Source organism: Pteropus medius, unplaced genomic scaffold (assembly GCF_902729225.1).
Source record: "Pteropus medius unplaced genomic scaffold, Ma_sr-lr_union100, whole genome shotgun sequence".
NCBI classification, from domain to species: Eukaryota; Metazoa; Chordata; class Mammalia; order Chiroptera; family Pteropodidae; genus Pteropus; species Pteropus medius.
The window spans coordinates 4,093,310-4,111,335 of record NW_024340695.1 but is presented as its reverse complement, the minus strand read 5'-3'; the positions used below and the strand labels follow the sequence as shown (position 1 = coordinate 4,111,335).

Here is an 18,026-nt window from a genome sequence, read left to right as displayed (position 1 = left end):
AAAACCAATTTCTAAAACATTACAAAGAAAAAGAAACAGATGAAATGCTATTTTAAGTGATGGTCATTCCATCAAAAAGTAATTATGTAGCTTTACCCAAATTCTTATGAATTTCTTCACATTTTTGAAAAGATGTTTCAAGTTGAGCGAGGAACTCTTTTTCTTCAATAAATTTCTGGGGGGGGCGGGGCGGAAACATAAGAACAGTTTTTACTTTTTAAAATGTATCAAGAAATCCAGATAGAGACACGTAAACACACATACGTTTACTGATGAAACACTTAAGGGCCAAAATTTCTTAAGGTTTTAATATTACATATTTGGGTAGAAAAAGAAGAGCAAATCAAAAAGAAAGATAGTTAAGGTCTAGGAGACATAAGTGTGAACACAGATATTATGGAGGTATGAAATCTGAAAAGTTTATCTGAGTGTGGTGATGGGGTTCTACAATGGTTTTCCTGTCTCATGGGAAAAGGCACGTTAAAAATAGCAATGTGAAAATCTCCTACTTCACATATTTATTAATACTGCATAATTTGTATTAGTTTCTTTTATTTCATATGTTTTATTAACACTGAATAATTTTCGATTAGATATATTAGAGTAAATTATAAATAGATACCATCCATCGTGTAAAAGCATTTGAAAAACTACCATTAATCAAATTATGATGTGTCCTATTGCAAGCAAATTCTGCTATGGAAAAGTACAGAGTTAATTAAATACTCATATGTATTGTGAACTTATTATATGCCAATGGTATGATTATTTAAATGGAAAAAAATTTTTAAATCAAAGACAAGAAATGAAAATATTCAAAATTTAGTCTAATTTAGAATGATGCTTCCTATCTGGGAATGTACAACATTTAAGTCATAAATTGTAAAATCTCTCTTCATCATGTTTTTCCATTTTTTAACTAATCTTGGATTTTTCTTTTTTGTCTCTCATACCAAAAAGGAAACAAAAAGATGATAAGGACTAATTGTAGAAAAGACATTTCTAAGATGCTTTAGTTGTAATTTATAAATGAACACACATATATTTAAATCACCTGAACATTTTTTCCTATAAAGTGTAAGAGGTAAATCCCCTCCCCTAAAAAAGCCTCATGATAGCACTACTGCTTTTCCCACTCTCAAAACTAAAAGGCTAAGATTAAAATGTTCTAAGAATAATTTAATTTTGAATAAACCCATGAATCTGAGTAGGAAAAAAATATTAAACAAGGTGTCCAATAAGTGAAAGTAGGAATTTTTAGTGGAAATAACTTCAAAACTTTCTCTATTATGTTACTTTGCCTGGTTAATACAACCTCCCCTGTTGTAGTAAATAATGCTGTTTTCTCTTTCTTACTCTTTCCTGATGTGTTATTTGACTACCTGTAATTCTTTTCTCCAGGCAATTTTTAAGCTAATGAAAGCTACCAAAAAAATGCATCTCAGAACCTTTTCAGGCCAAAACTGTGCCAAAAAAAAAAAAAAAAATGCAAACCCAGCACCCAGACATGTAGAATAGTTATCTAAGCCATGAAATAAAGAAGCTTACATGCCAGTCTTCCATCAATAATTCCACAGATTCTTTGCTCCCATATTTTACGTTCCAAACATCTAATTTTGATTTCACTTCATCTAGTAAACCAAGGACTGAATACTTATAGTAATGAAATTGTAGAAGTGGAATGAATTTTTTTCCCGAAATGTTGTTGATTCTGGAAAAGAGTTTTAGAATTTAACTTAGTATTATGGCCGAATGTTGAGATATATGTTTGGCATTTTAAAAAATATTGGGGCTCTAACTTTTTCTTTTAAACACATGGTAGTCAGATGTGTCCTCAAATCTTTTTTAAACAAAGTAAAACAAACATTGTGGCTAGATACATAACAACAATTTCTAAGGTGAAAACACCTAACAGAACGTTTTCTGAAGAAACTATTCCTATTGAGAAATACTGTAATAAAATGTTAACCTCCAAGCTATTTTACTAAATTTGAAAACTTCTGTATAACTAATGCAACTCTAATTTCAACGTTATATATTAAAAACAGCTTTCATTAAGGCTAATACTCTCTGTAATCATCCTGATAAGCTGCTTATGAATAATGAGAAAAGAGATGATGTGGACAACCATCAATTAAATAATCTCTATATTAGCACTGTTTTAGAGTTTATAAAGTGCTTTCATTTACCTCCTCCCATTTCACCCAGTATCCTTATGAGACATGAATAGGATTAACATTATCCTATATTTACATATGAGGAAACATGTTCAGAGAGACAGAGTAACTTGGCCAGAACCAAGATACAGAGCTTAGTTCCTTATTCTAAGTCCAGAACTTTTTCTACCACCACATCCCACCATCCAATAAAAAGATGAAGTATGTTTGTGTGATATAATGTTACTAATACATAAAACAAGAAGGTACTGTTACCAAGATTTAAAGAACACATATCAGAAATTATCTAAATATCTATTTTTCTGGTCCCCTTAGCACCATGTTAGTGCTCAAACATGCGAAATGGTAGTGTTACAAACCGTCTTTTCATTTCCTCCAATTTATAAGATGGTACCAATGGCAAATGTTTTTCATCTCTGTTTTCGAATACCAGGAGAGTATTCAAATGACAGTCAAATTTGTCCATCAGACTCTGAAAAGAAATTAAGCATGACATGAACCAGATTTATTGCCAAACACTATAAATGAGGGTTGGTCAATCTTATTCACTGTGTATGCATTGCATCTTTTTTCAAAAAAATCATAAAGCCTTTTCTGTTTTTAATTAAGATTTTATAAATAAATATTTTCATCATAAATGTTTAAACTAGAACACTTTTACAAAGAGGCAGACTGCAGTTTCTTTTGCAAAAGCGTTATTAAAATCTTTTGTTTTTGGATGTATTTTTCCATTCTTTTATGGGCCCAAATGTATAAACCTCATACATCAAATTCTTTCACGCCATTTTATTGAGAAACCAATCTCTCACTTTTTAAACCAGCCTCCCGCCTCCTTTTCTGTCATACTTTAGAGTTACTTTAAAACTTACTAGATGCTATTCTTATTGTTTCTACCTTTAAACTAGTGTAATGCTCATGACGAATGTGAAGGTATCCTCCGGGTCCCATACATCTCCCAAGGAATCATTCTAAACCATCCTCAAATACCCACTATAGTTCTTTCCCTTCTTGCTAGGACAAAGTCCTTCTCAAGAAGAGTCCCTAACAAAGTATAGACTTTTCAGTGCTTCTTTTTTCTTTTCCAACCTTGAATAAAGCCATTTTCTCTTGCATTAGAACTATGGCTTCACAGTTATCCTGGGAGGCTGGCAAATCTTCATCCATAAGCTCTTCTACCTCCTGGAGCCAAGCTTCAACTTGATGGAGGGGTGAGGGCAAGTCATCGTTCAGCTTTGTTTGCCACATATTAATCTGAAAAAAAGGGAGGGTGTTCTTCAGCAGACATTCTACTAGTTTATTTCTTCACACATAGCACATTTAATTCTTTAAAGTTTCTCTGATCTGTCAGTCGAGAAAATCTTTATCAATGTGTAAACTTCTTAGTTCTAAATATCATTTGGCTACTTGCTGCATGACAAGATAATTTGTTTAAAACCCAAAGAACACAAGGATAAAAACAAATGTTTTGATAAATCCATAATCAGTTATGAGAGGGAAATTAGAAATATTTAAAGCATCCCTCAAAGCAGGGGTAGACTACTATAATGAATGATCATGATTTGAAACGTTGTATGCCTTTGTGTTCTCTGACATTACAACTATATCTTGCACATGGATTTATATTTTCCTCACTAGCCCTAATTGTATATTCACATTAGATATCTCTACTGTATTTCCTAAATATTTGTCCTTCATCAAAGCCCCCCACGATGCAGGTGAACTTCTTCCTCAGCCTTCCCACCACTCCCTACATGCATACGAGTCACACAAATGCCAGCTACATATTTCCCCAAACACTGACTGCACTCCCAGGACTGGCTCCTGCTGCCCCTGCTACCTGGATTTCCCCCACTGTTAAGCACTGTTAAAACTCACTCACTCACACACTTACACATTCACTCACTCACTCATTCATTCATTCATTCAGCAAAAATTCACGAATAACCTATTATGCTAAGAGCTGGGGAAAAAGATATACAGAAGGCTTTTGGAATAGAAAGGAGACATGGTGGCCACACACCACAAAGAACTGTGCAACAGCTAGATGCAAATCAGATGTACACACATGGCAACTTAAAAATATATGGATACATAAATACAATACTTGCTTTGTAAAAACATATAAATTAAAGATAGACATTAAGCACATCATAATAGTGGCCTAATGAGAAAGGGAAATGGAAGGACGGCATAGGTATAAAAGGAAATAAAATTAAACAAGTGAATAAAAAATAAGAGTAGGCCTTACCCAAACCCACGTGCCATGAGAGAAGAGTAAGTTTAACACAACCCTCTACATCTGAGGGTCAACCAGATAAATAAAAGTTACAGCTCTTGCCTGAAACACCTAGCCAGGGAAGCAGACAAGTACACGGTTATAGTAAAGTGTGGTCAGTGATAAAACAGCATCAAGTAGAAGGGCCAGGGGAAAACGTTGGAAGAACACAAACTGCACAGTGATTACCAGAATTCTTAAACACAATAAAAACCCAATCTACAGCCATGCTACCGTGAACAAGCCTGAACCTGTCTGATCTCAGAAGCTGAGCAGGGTTGGGCCTGGTTAGTACTTGGGAGACCACCTAGGAAGACCACTTGCTGTAGGTATAAAAAATAAGAGATTGTAAGCTGACAAGGTTCTTGCGATCTGTGAGGTCAACCAAGGGTTGCCTCGCTTAAAAAAATAAATAAAAATAAATAAAAACCCAGCTTTGAGACTACCTCCTCTCTTGATGACTCCATTAAGAATGTGGCTTTTTATCTGAACTCACACAGCTCTTTAATGGCGTTTTTGGTATTCTCATTTCAAAGACACTCCTATGAAGACCAAGAACAAATCAAAATCTGTTTCACTTAAATGACTTCCTCTAACAAAAGTATGAGCTGTAAGTCTGTATTTTCTCTTTCTGTTATAGTTCTACTAAATGAATTGTCACTATTAGAGTTAAATTGTTTTTATATAGAAGAAAGAATAGGCAAAGTTTGTATACTATACGGGTTATTTGATTCATCATTAGTTCATTCAAAAACATTTACTGGGTACTCACTACATGCAAGGTATTAAAGAAAAAATTTAAAAAATATATTAAAGAAAAAATTTAACCAACTACTCATATATAAAGGTGTTAAGTGAGGACAAAGTGAGGCTCCTTTAAGGCCGTCAAGTGGAACTATTCATAAAATAGAAGCATTACTATTACAGGTTTTGCATTGTTTTTTCAGTTTTATTGAGGTATAAGTGACAAATAAAATTATAAGATATTTAAAGTGCACACTGTGGTGATTTGATATATGTACACATTGTGAACGAATTGCTACCATCCAGGTAATTAACATATCCATCACTTCACATATTTACTTTTTTTTTTTTTGGGTGAGACCACATAAATTGTTCTATTAGCAAATTTCAATGATATAATTCAGTGTTATCAACTATAAACACCATGTTTTACATTAGATCCTTAGAACCTATTCATCTTATAGCTGAAAGCTTATACCTTTTTACTAACTTCTCCCTATTTCCCATAGCTACCAGCCTCTGACAACCACTTTTCTACTGCTTCTGAGTTTGACTATTTTTTTTTTTAGGTTCTACATATAAGTGATATCATGCAGTATTTTGTTTCACTTTAATTGCCTTACAAATTTATGTTCTCAAAAGGTATACGGCAAAAAAAAATCTACAATCTTATTAAATAATTAACTATATACCATTAAGCCTCCAGTTAGAAAAATAATGGAAATAAGTTTTCATTATTACAAGTTTTTAATATAAACAAGTTAGCATGTACTTCTATTATATCTAAATTATTTGTGCGTTTGCCAAAAAAAATAAAAATAAACCAGAAAACTAATAAATGATTGAATTACAGAGAGGCTAAGAATGCCTCTAATTCAACTGTTATTCTTTCACAACTAAAAGAAAACTATCTATTTTTGGAATGAAATCACGTGTGTGCTTTCTGACTTAGGGCTGTCCTCTATGTAGCAGTCAGAAGAGGAAAGATAGAAGGCAGTGTTTACCTTTCAATCCTCTCCTTTCCCACTCAGCTTAAATAACTGGTTCTACACTTTCTTTCTCATTGTTGGAAACCACTTTTGAATTTGGCTGAAAATGTATATAAGATCTCGTTAGGTCAAAATAACATAGCATTGCTATTTTCGATAGCAGGCTTAAAATGAAACCATTTACTATGATATGATGCTTTGAGATATCTGGGTTCTCAAACAATTGAACCAAAAACTGTCTAGATGGTATTGACTTTTAGATACCTGATGACTTTAACTTAATATGTCTCATTTTGCTATACTAAGAAAATGAGCTGTATTCTACCTAAGGAATGGATTTTCAAGTTACTATCAAATAGTTCTTTTTACGGTTTTTATCATTATTTTGGGTAATTTTTCCAGCTCTTATTTCAGAAAATTAGGCTATGTCTCTGTGGCCTGGAACAGCCTGAACTATACATACCATATCTCTTCCTCTCCTTCCATTTTGTCAAAGATTCATAACAGACAGCTCCTGCCCTTGACCCGGGCCACTGTCAAAGCTGTGATCAGAACACAAGCTGAGAACGCAATGAGCACTGCAGCTTGATTAGAAGACTTTTGGACTATTTCTTGAAAATTCGGACACCTAAAGGGTGGCTCTTTTAAGCCACTAGGCTACTATTTAACACACTTCATAAATGGTGTGAATGTATTCTAAAATGGGCTGTTGCTCCTGACAGCCAAGAGACAGCAGGGACTGGTAAACTTTTCTAGGGCCAAAGAGTTATTTTGACTTACAGATTATACGATGTCTGTTGCTACTCTGTAAATTCACTAAAAATCATTTAATTTTCCATTTAAAATGAGTGAATTTTATGGTGTGTACACTATACCTCAATAAAGATGTTTAAAAACGAATAAAAGTAAAATAAAGACATTTAGACATCAAAGAAAACTAAGAATTAGCTCCCCACGGACCTGCATTATAAGTTAAAGGAAGTTTTTCAGTTAAGGGATGTAAGTTCAGATGGAAACTCAAATCTCTAGGAAGAAATGAAGAACACTTGAAATGGTAAATATCTAAATAATATAAAAGACTAATTTTTCTCTTAATTTCTTTAAAATATGACTTGTAAGCAAAAATATATAACATAGTCCTGGGAACTTAAAAACATGTTTGTATCATATATATTTATATGTAAAGTAACGACAGAATAAAGAAAGAGATAAATGAATCAATTTAACTGCAATATTCTGCATGTTATAGGAAGTTACACAGTAACTAAGAAGTTGTATAACTTTAAGTAGGCTGTAAACATTTTAGAATGAATAATGTAATCCCACTTAAAATATGATAAGAGATAGAACCAAAAATCCAACAGATAAGTTGAAATAGAATTCCAAAAATGTTAAGATAATTGAAAATGAAGAAGAGAAAGAATAGAGATACAAAAAAAGAGGGAATAAAGAGTAAAATGTTAACCTAAATTGAACCCGATCAATAATTACATTAACTATTAACTGACTAAGCATTTCAATTAAAAAGCAGAGACTGTCAGAGTGAATAAGAAAGCAAAACTCAACTATATGCTCACTGCCTGTTAAGAGATGCATTTTATAGGATGAAAGTAAATGAAGGAAACGATGTGTCACAGAGGCAGCATCAGAAGACTGGAATCAAATTAAGTAGACATCAAGAAAAACAATATTGCCAGAGATAAACAGGAATATTTCATAACAGTAAAAGTGTCACTTCATCAGGAAAACATAACAATCATCAATGTACACACCTAATAACAAAGTTTTAAAATACATAAAGCAAAATTTGACAGAATTAAAGAAAGGATTCTACAGATTCTAACAGCTCTCTCTGGACAAAATGTCAGTTAAGACATAGATAATCTGAACATTATCGACCACTTTGTATTAACTGATATTTATTGACTACTATACCTAATAACTACAGAACACATGTTGTTTTCAAGTATAAATAATATGTACACCAACACATACCATATCCTGGGCCATAACACAAGTCTCAATAAATTTAAAATGACTGAACTCATCCAGTTATATTCAGACACACATACACACATTCATCCTTACTTATTCTTTCTGGGCTTGTCCCTATCCTGTTTGAGCATCTATTGATAGTGACACATGACACTGGTCCATGGTAGAGAGGAGGCTGCAGGTCAATCAGAATATAGATAATCTATCATGGCAAACCAAGAACTGATGGAAAATATAAAAACTTTGGATAAGCATGCATTTTCTCTAAGCAGAATACTGTAATATTCCTATTTAAATATCAACCACTACCCAAATGAGTCCACAGAGAATACAGAACACCCTCCAACTTTCTGTTGAAGCATCTATTCTCTGTCCTTTACAGCAGCGGTCCCCAACCTTTTTGGCACCAGGAACCAGTGCTCCTATGAGAATCTAATGCCTGATGGTCTGAGGTGGAGCTGAGGCAGTGATGCTAGCGTTGGGGAGCGGTTGAAAATACAGATGAAGCTTCGCTCACTGGCCCACCGCTCACCTCCTGCTGTGCAGCCCTGTTCCTAACAGGCCATGGACCAGTACCAGTACACAACCCGGGGGTTGGGTACCCCTGCTTTACAGAATTCTTCATGAAAATCTAAAGCTCTCTTCCAAGAAACAAAGTGGCCCTGTGAAAATGACCTTCCAATCAACACAACACAGTAACCTGGTAGGTGAGGCCATCCCAGGCTTCTCTCAACTGTAACTCATCTTCATTCAGCTCATCCAGATTCCCTTTTGTTGAAAGGATATCCAAAAAGGATTTTTTTTCTTCATTGAATAATTCCAAAAAGGACAGCAGGCTCTACAATTAGAAGAATATTTTAAAGATTGAAATGCTTAAATCAATTTACAAAATGTAATCTGCATATTTAAGGTCTATAGTTATAGTTTATATTTAAATTTTTACTTAGATAAAGGCAAAATTCCCTGAATTTAGGATCTTCTCATGATTCACTTTCTTTCTTCAATTTACCCTGATAATTTTGGTGCTGTCATAGTGACACAGGTCACAGCTTGTGTCTTGTGTAAGTACTGTTGGATTTCTACTGGAACAAAGTGGCAAGGTCACTCAGCTCTAGAGAACAAGTCATGATGTCACATGGAAAATTGTTTGTCTGTCCTCCCCAAATATGTGCTCACAACAAAACAAAAATAAGTAGAAGTGAGAATTATATGACAGCAGTCATTATGTATAAATGGTTTTTGAGGTCTCTATGATTAACTGAGCTTGAGCCAATTCTTTTCAAGTCCTTTTATACACTTTAGAAAATACTTTGTCTCTGCCTTCAAAAATTTAATAAATAAACTTTTCTTGGTTTTTATTTGTGTGCAATACTGGCATGCAAGAGTCATCGATTCCATAAATATTACTTAAAACATCCTCCATAACTATTGGCAACATTTTTAATTAAATTTTTTTGAGCAAGGTGAAGGATAATTAAATTCTTTCTGATAATTATTAAATTCATAAAGCCTTTTATTTAAGAAATGTGATCTGTGGTACCATACTAAATGAAAGACATATGTGACAACAGGACACTTCCAGTGGATGCTGAGCATTTTGTCAATGAAAAACCTATTAGGCCAGAGTGAAGAGGGAAAAAGCACAAGAAGCCTATGCAGTTCAGATGGAAGAAAGATGAGAATGCCTCATTCCTTTCTTTTCTGATGGCTCCAAACCCAAAAGGATGGTGTGGTGGGCAAGTCACACAATCCACTGAATGTTAGTGTCAGAAAGGCTGGATTCGCCCAACTCCCTCACTTATAGCAGGTCGGAAAATGGAGCCCCAGAGGTGCTCCATTTATTAACATGAGAGTACCTTCATCTTATTCAAGATGGAGAACTGGTGGGGAGCACAGAGTTACACAGACAGTGGGTATAAGAAACAAGACTGCAGAATCTGTACTTTGTCACCTATTAGTCTCCTTCAAGATGGTATAAGGAATAACTGCTTACCCTGGAGAGGCATCAGGACGTAAAGAGAGCTAGGGCTTTAAAGTTATACTTCAATTCAAATCCCACCTCTACCTATCAGTAGCTATGTAACCTTAGATAAATCACTTAGTCCCTCTAAATCTTATTGTCTTCAACTGTAAAACTGGAATAACAATACCATACTCAGCAGGATGTCTTAACATATAAAATGCTCATCAGCAAAGTGCCTGGTACAGAGCAAATGTTCAAATGTGGAGACAGTAACAATTGTCATTATTCCCCCAAAGGACTCCTTGGTTGAGGCCCTGTACTGTAATTCTGGAATGACCCCATTCCTGATTTCCTGATTTTTCTTCCATTCAATATTCATTCTGAAAAGCAGGTTCTGCTCTAGACCAGAGATTGGAAAACTTCTACTACAGAGGCAAGATAGTCAATATCTTAGGCTTTGTGGGCCATATGGTCTTGGTTGCAACTATTCAACTTTGGCACAGTGTGAAAGCAGCCACAGACAATACTTTAATGGGCATGGCTCTATTCCAATTAACACTGGATTTACAAAAACAGGTGGTAGGGCCCATAGACTACGGTTTACCAAAGCTTGCTCTAAACCCTTGCTACTTAAAGTACTCTCAGAACCAGCAGCATCGGCACCACCTGGGAGCTTGCTGGAAATGTAGACTCTCAGGCCCCACCCCAGAACTACCGATTTTGAATCTACATTTTAACAAGACCACCCAGGTAATTCATACGCACACTAAAATTTGGAAGTCCTGGAATTCAGCCTTAAAACTTGTTAATTTAGTATTTAAATAATTAACTATGAAAGATTATTTCCAAAAACATCTTACCCTTTCCTAAAAGTAAACTTCAAATAAATTGCTGTTTAAAGTCAGCCTTGGGGTTAAGAATAGTCCTATCTCACGGTAAGAATAAAACGAGTTAATATATATATTTTTAAAAAGTCATACTTACTTCATACTTTTTACAATAGGTCTCATTTTCTGAATCCTTTAGCATCTTCTGTAGTTTTTTCTCTTGTAGAGTTAACCAGACCATAGCATCTTCCATCTTTACCTGTAATTCACATATACACGCATATTTAAAACTATCATAACTTGATTTTTTTAACAATAAAATTAACAACTTCAAATATCAGTGAAATAATGCAATCATTACAGACCAATGACTCATTGTGCCAAAGAGGAATTTTACCTGTTAACACCTTAAATTTTAAAATGGATTAAAACTAGCATCTGAGGACAATGTGCTAAAGAAAGAGAGCAAGAAAGTCCCCATTTTTATTTTTGGCTTACCCATTTCCATCATCCTTCAATTTTAGAGACCATTACTCTAAACTATTTATTTATAGTTGGCATTTCAGAATACTGCTTTCCGATAACTCTAAATATGGGTTAATTCAAGAGATGTTCACATCCACCAAATTATTCACTGGCATCAAAAATACCTTGAATATTTTAGAGATCTTAAAAATAACACTATTAAAGGTCTTGGTTATGCTATCATATAGAAGTAAGCGACAATTTTTTTCTTAGATTCTTGCTTAAGTGGTAAGCTTGCCTATATTTGGAAGCAAATTTTACTGCAGGAGGATAAAGCAAAAGAAGTTACATCTTATTTCTACTCTACTTTAACCTTAATTTGCTTTTTTTTTCTATTAAGCGAGAGTGTTTTCTATATATTTTTGCCCCTGATTTCATGGAAGATTGAATTTTTAAATTTAATTTTTAATATGAAAATTAATTAGAAAAGAAGAGCTCCTCAGCAGGTCAGAAATCAGTGAACTGAATTATAAGCCTGAGTCTCAGCTTGAGTCTCTCTTCCAGAGTTAGCAACAAGCTGGTTTGGTGCCTCAAACATAACAGTTGGGAAAACATAGGCCTAAATTTGTCAAATAAAATACAAACATATGACTACTTGAAAACATATCTGAGAAAGTAGTTTAAATAAATTATAAAATAGCACTCGAAAACATTTTACTAAATTCACAGCATTCATTTATCTTCATAGAAGCAGAAGTGTTTATTTTCAGCTCAGTGATTTTTATGAAATTTCCACCCACAATATTTTGTATCATTGACTACAAGTCAAAGGAAAAATTGAATAATGAAATAGCAATCTGATGATAACTCGAGTATCTCAACAAACAAGGATTGAGTGTAGAAACATAATGCTTCCATAAATTATATGATTCCATTTATATGAAGATAATAGGTAAAATGGAAATATGATAAAATTAGATTGTGGTGATGGCTGTACAACAATGTAAGCATACTAAAAATCATTGAATTATAAATTTTCCATGGTTTAATTCTATAATATGTAAACTGTCTCTCAATAAAGCTGTTAATAGCACTGGAATTTTTTAAAGCCTGCTAACTTAATTTGTCCTATGTAGTGCATACCTAAAAGTTGTTTTAGACAATTCAGCAAAGTTTAATAAATTACTACTTTTAACTTAAAAAAAAAATACAGGGAAAATTAATCTATGGTGAAAGAAATTGGAATACTAGTTGCCTGGGGTAGGCAGTACAGACAAGAAAGAGGCACAATGGAACATTCTCAGTAATAGAAATGTGTTACATCATTACTGGAGTATTTTCTACATGGGTATATGCATTTTTCAAAACTCACAGAATTTCACATTTAAGTTCTGTATGCAAATCATGTCAATTTTTAAAATTAAACCATAAGTAGGGTACAACAAAAATGAACCTGATTTGTACTTATAAAGACATACCTGAGTCTTCTCTCTAATCCGAGGTGCAGCCTTTGAGTACTGCAGAAATTGTGCCACGTAGGTCATGATTGATTTTTCGTCAGGATTAACAACATCCACATCTGCAAGATATGCCACACTACCACTTAGCTATAGATGCGAATTACTGTGATTAATACTTAAGGACAGGCTATGCCATAAGAAAGCCTTGAAATAAATCAAACTAGTCATGCAAATGAATCAAAACCAGCCATGTAATCTCTGGTCACTCGCCCTGGCTCCAAGACTGGGTGGTGGCTAAGTGCTTAGATCTAAAGTCAAACAGAGCTGGGTTGAATCCTGGCGGTAGCACATCCATAGCCTCAATTTCCACTATGCATGTTGTACATATAAGCACATAAGTAGGGAGGGTGGAAAGGAAAACACAAAGCCCTCCTCCTTCCAGAGACACGGTACACAAACTCCAAGAGTACATGGCAACGGGCATCCTTTCCTGACACACTGGTCTCAACATGTGTGCAGTAAAGCATTTCTGAAAGTATATAACATAAGGAAGACATGATTAAGACATTCACAAGATTTTATTTGTTCATTCACAGAACAAATATATTCACTGAGAGCCTCCTATAGGCCAAGTTTTGTGTTGCATTAACAGTCCATGATAAAATAAATTTGGAAAATGCTGAATTAAACAAAGTTTATAAAAATTATAAATTCCTTAAGCGCAGAACTTCTCCAGACATATAATAAATTAGGTAGATCGCAAAATCACAAAGATGCGATTGTAATATGTCACAAACAACATGAACATATAATTTGGGGATGTCTCCTGATATATTCCCTCAACAACCAATGAATGTTATTGAAAAGAAAATCTTCTGTGCTTATTTTTAATTCAGTTAAACTAAATTCAACAAATATTTATAGAAACCAACACATGTAGGTCACAAGCAGGGATTACTGTACGGCTCAGTCCTTGCTCTTGAAGGATCTCAGGTTTCATCTCTTCAATCTTCCATCAGGTAGATGCTAGATGCCTTAAGACATTACCTGGCCCCCTCAAGGAGCTGACCGTTAGGTAAAAGACAAACAACAAACAAATACAACACATTATGCACGCTTTAGCAAAGATGTTTTACTGGGCACAATGAGTGCTCTAAGTCAGCTAACAGAGAAAGTGAACCTAATTTATATCTAAATAATAGAATTCAAGTCAGGAAGCATATGAAAGTATCAAAAATCCAGGAGTGGGGTGTCAATAAAGGAACAATCCCTAAGAGTTATATTATTCTATCTTTTACTGAAAATAAAAAAGATAAATATCAAGATATGTAAAATAATGATACTGGCTTAACTAGATATTTCTTTTTGAAAGAACTTCTCATTTTATATGAAGCTGCACATAATGATTAAATGTTAAATGTTTAAATTATTTAACAAAATTATGTCAAAAGAGAATTCCTTTATTCAAATATGACTATGGTATTTGCTTTGCATAAATAATCATGATGTATTTCACATTTTTTATCTACTACTTAAGCTATTTAAACTGTGTTATGGGTAATCATTCAGTGGAAATTTGCCTTTATTATATTATTTATTTCATTAGTTGCCTAGTTATTTTCAAATACTAAAAGATTAAGTATTTTACACAAATAAGAAAGATTTGGAGAATCGCAATATGAGAGAAGTATTTTTAAAAAAAACAATAATCAGAAATAGGGACTAGAGCAAAGCACAGGGAAAAATTAAGAAAAAAAAGATAAAATCAAAAAGGAAAGAAAAAGACAAAGAAAGGGAGAAAAAGAAGAATGAGGAAAAAGGGGAGTAAAGAAAAAACAAGGAGATGAAGAAAATGTTAACAAAAAGAATAACAAAAGCAACATAGAATCAGAGTAATGTCAAACCTAATATATAGAAATATAGAATCATTAGGCTGTGAATTAAGAAATACCATCTAATTCAACTCATGAAAACAAATGAGGTCCCAAAAGGCTAAGTAAGTACCTGTAACAATGAGCAAACCCAGCACCCAGATCTTGGTTTCAAATACCATGCTCCAACAAAAGGAACCATGGCTCTCGGGAGAAACGGCTGATCCCGGAACTAGGCTGGGACATACACAAGATGAGCCGGGAGAATTTTCTAGTGCCAGAAAGTAAAGACATACCCGAAAACAAACAAGCAAACCCCACATTGATGGGGATATGTCAAAGGAGCACAGGAACAGAAAGAGCTCCCAACGGCCAAAAGTTTGAGCTTTAAAAAACATTTTTTATCTGAGCAGTAAAGTAGTATTGATACAACTCAAATTATAAAATAACATATCCAAGAATCTATACTGATATAAATAAATGGTTGGATAAATAAATAAATGGAGGAGAACAGACAAATCTAAATAATTCATGTAGATAACCTGCCCTCAAAGAAGGTGCACATAACTCTCCTAACTATGGGCTGTACATAGAAACTTCCCTCCAAGGAGTGCAGTATGGAAGGCAGGGAAATAAAGAGTAACTGAGATTAACCAATTGATAGATATAATTTTGTGAAATTTAATAGAGAGTTTTAAGTTAGTGCAGAGCCAGAGGAGAGAAAGAGCAATTGGGGGATCGTTTCACAAACTATATAAATATCTAACCAATGTACTGTATACTTGAAACTAATAATAAAATTAAAATTTTAATAATGTAAAAAAAAAAGAAAAAAGAGTTTTAAGTTAAATCCTACAGGATTAAAATTTAATGCTGTTACGTTTGCTAACATATGGATACTATTCTCAAGTCAACTTCACACTGGCCATTGTTTTAAAAAGAAAGAAGTTTCTTTACCTTCTGGTTCCAACAACATGGGGATTTTTAATTCTTGTTCTGCAATTCTGAAGGCTTCTTTCAGATTGTCTTTGTTGGATCTGTGCTTCACACTCTTCATGTCAACTAGGTCTGGTCGCAACGCATGAATGACAGCCAAAAAAGCCATCCCATTTCTCCAGCTTGACTTAAAATCTGTCACACGGACAGATTCACACCTATCGCAAGAAGACAAAAACATGATAAATACTATTTAAAAGAATAAATCAAAGGACCCCCAACTATAATCAACAGTAATTAAGTTTCAGTGAATCAAATATATCATAAATCATTCTAGGAAAATATTTTATTTTAATCTTTTAGTCAAAGTAAAATGCCAAGTTTAATAAGGCTCACAATCCTACAGAACATAGGTTTTGAAAGTGCAGCCTTTGGACCAGCAGCCTCAGCATCACCTGGGCTGCAAGTGCTAGAAATGCAAATTATCAGGCCCTATCCCAGACCTTCTGAATGAAACTCTGCAGGTGGGCCTGAAATATGTGTCTTTAAAAGCCTTCCAAGTGACAACGATACTCACTTAATGCTCTTCATTCAATAATCTGATGGCTCAAGACCAAATTTAGACCTGTATATATAATTAAGTTCCTTTAACTAAAAAAAAAAAAAAATTTTCTTTCTCATTGGAACAAATTAAGTGATATATTGTACCAAGTCAATGGCCAATAGTTCACTGGATAGACAGATCTTGTCGCACATCTGTAGTCATTACAGAAGAGTGTCTAAACAAAATACGTATGTATTACAAAGGAATGTTACTCAGCTCTAAAATGGAAGGGCATTCTGACACATGCTGTGGCATGAATGAACCTTGATGATATGCTGAATGAAATAAGCCAGTTACGCAGGCACAAATAACTTGATTCCACTCATTTAAGGTACCTAGAGAACAGTGAAATTCATAGATGAAGAAAGCAGACTGCTGGTTGCCAGGGGCTAAGGGAAGGGAGGATTAGGGTAGTTGTTTAACAGATACAGAGTTTTAGTTCTGCAAGACAAAAAAAAGTTCTGGAGATAGACAGTGGTCATGGTAGCACAACAATGCGAATGTACTTAATGCTGCTAAACTGTACACACAAAAAAAATGGTTAAACTGGTAAATCTTATGTATATTTTACCACAATAAAAACAATTTCTTTGGGGAAAAAAAAGCCCATCATAGCTTGTTGTCGTATTTGGAATAACATCTCTCACTCTGGCCCACAAAGCCTTATAAGATTTTGCTCCTGCCTAGCTCGCCCCACTTTACGTCTCCCATCCCTCACAGTGTTGCAGCCACACTGGCCTCATTCCTGTTTTTCAATGGCCATGCTCTTTTTAATCCTGCTTGGAAACTTTTTCTCACAGATCTTCATACACCTGAAGCCTTCTCCTGCAAGCCTCAACTCAAAGGTCTCCTCAGAAAAGTACTCCATGACCACCTAAGATAAAGGCAACCCCCTCCCTATCTCTGACATTCTCCATCATCATAAGTTCTTCCTAACCTTATTGCCAAATATAATTATACTTATTCATCCGCTTCCTCCAATAGGGTGTGAGCCCCTTGAAAGCAAGGGCCTTATCTTTCTTGTCCATCATGGTAGATTCACCACTCAAACATTACCTGGCATATAAAGACACTTAGTATATATATTTCAAATCACTCAATCAATTACTAATCTGTATTTGACAAGGGAATCACTATTCTGTATTTGACGAGGGATGAAGATATTATAAAAGAGTATAATTGCCTACAAAGTGTGGGAAATAGTCCGGAACAACTATGGTTTCTTTTAATATCCCATTTAAAAAAAAAAAAACACACAAGGAAATTCAATGGACTAATTTAAGGTATAAATCAAATCATAAAATCTACTGAAGAAACAGTCTGCTTCATATGACCTGTGCTTTCCTTAGGAAAAAAAATCTAAATTATGACTGTGATAAACTACATAGTTTTTTTGTCTTATTTAACAAATACTTATGTAGTGCCTACTGTGTCTAGAAATTGTTCCAAATGCTTTAAAAAATAATAATTCTTATAATACACATAACAAGCCTATGAAGTAAGTATCAGTATTGTCCACAGTTTATAATTGAGGAAACACAAACACAAAGAGATTAAGTGTCTAAGGTCACCAGTTAAAAAGTTCTGAGAGCCAGGACTCAAACCCAGGTATTCCTGCTTCAGAGTGTATGCTTAGATACTAAACCAATAACTAAAGAGATGGGGGCTGGGGCTGGGGCTGAGGGCAGTGTCAGACCACCTTCAGAGTGCTGAGGGGGCC

General features: G+C 34.3%; 1 protein-coding gene across 4 annotated transcripts in view; it reads right to left on the bottom strand.

Moving 5' to 3' along the window:
• Nucleotides 1–18,026, bottom strand: part of LOC120603797 (nesprin-2-like) — a 226,721-nt gene that overhangs the window by 137,616 nt on the left and 71,079 nt on the right. For all 4 annotated transcript variants that reach the window (XM_039864585.1, XM_039864589.1, XM_039864593.1 and 1 more), the window contains exons 8-15: nucleotides 15,724–15,920; nucleotides 12,914–13,014; nucleotides 11,128–11,229; nucleotides 8,881–9,018; nucleotides 3,264–3,428; nucleotides 2,537–2,649; nucleotides 1,549–1,711; nucleotides 97–175 (exon numbers count right to left, since the gene is read on the bottom strand). In XM_039864585.1, coding sequence (XP_039720519.1) covers nucleotides 97–175; nucleotides 1,549–1,711; nucleotides 2,537–2,649; nucleotides 3,264–3,428; nucleotides 8,881–9,018; nucleotides 11,128–11,229; nucleotides 12,914–13,014; nucleotides 15,724–15,920 — 1,058 coding nt within the window. The remainder of the gene's footprint in view (nucleotides 1–96; nucleotides 176–1,548; nucleotides 1,712–2,536; nucleotides 2,650–3,263; nucleotides 3,429–8,880; nucleotides 9,019–11,127; nucleotides 11,230–12,913; nucleotides 13,015–15,723; nucleotides 15,921–18,026) is intronic.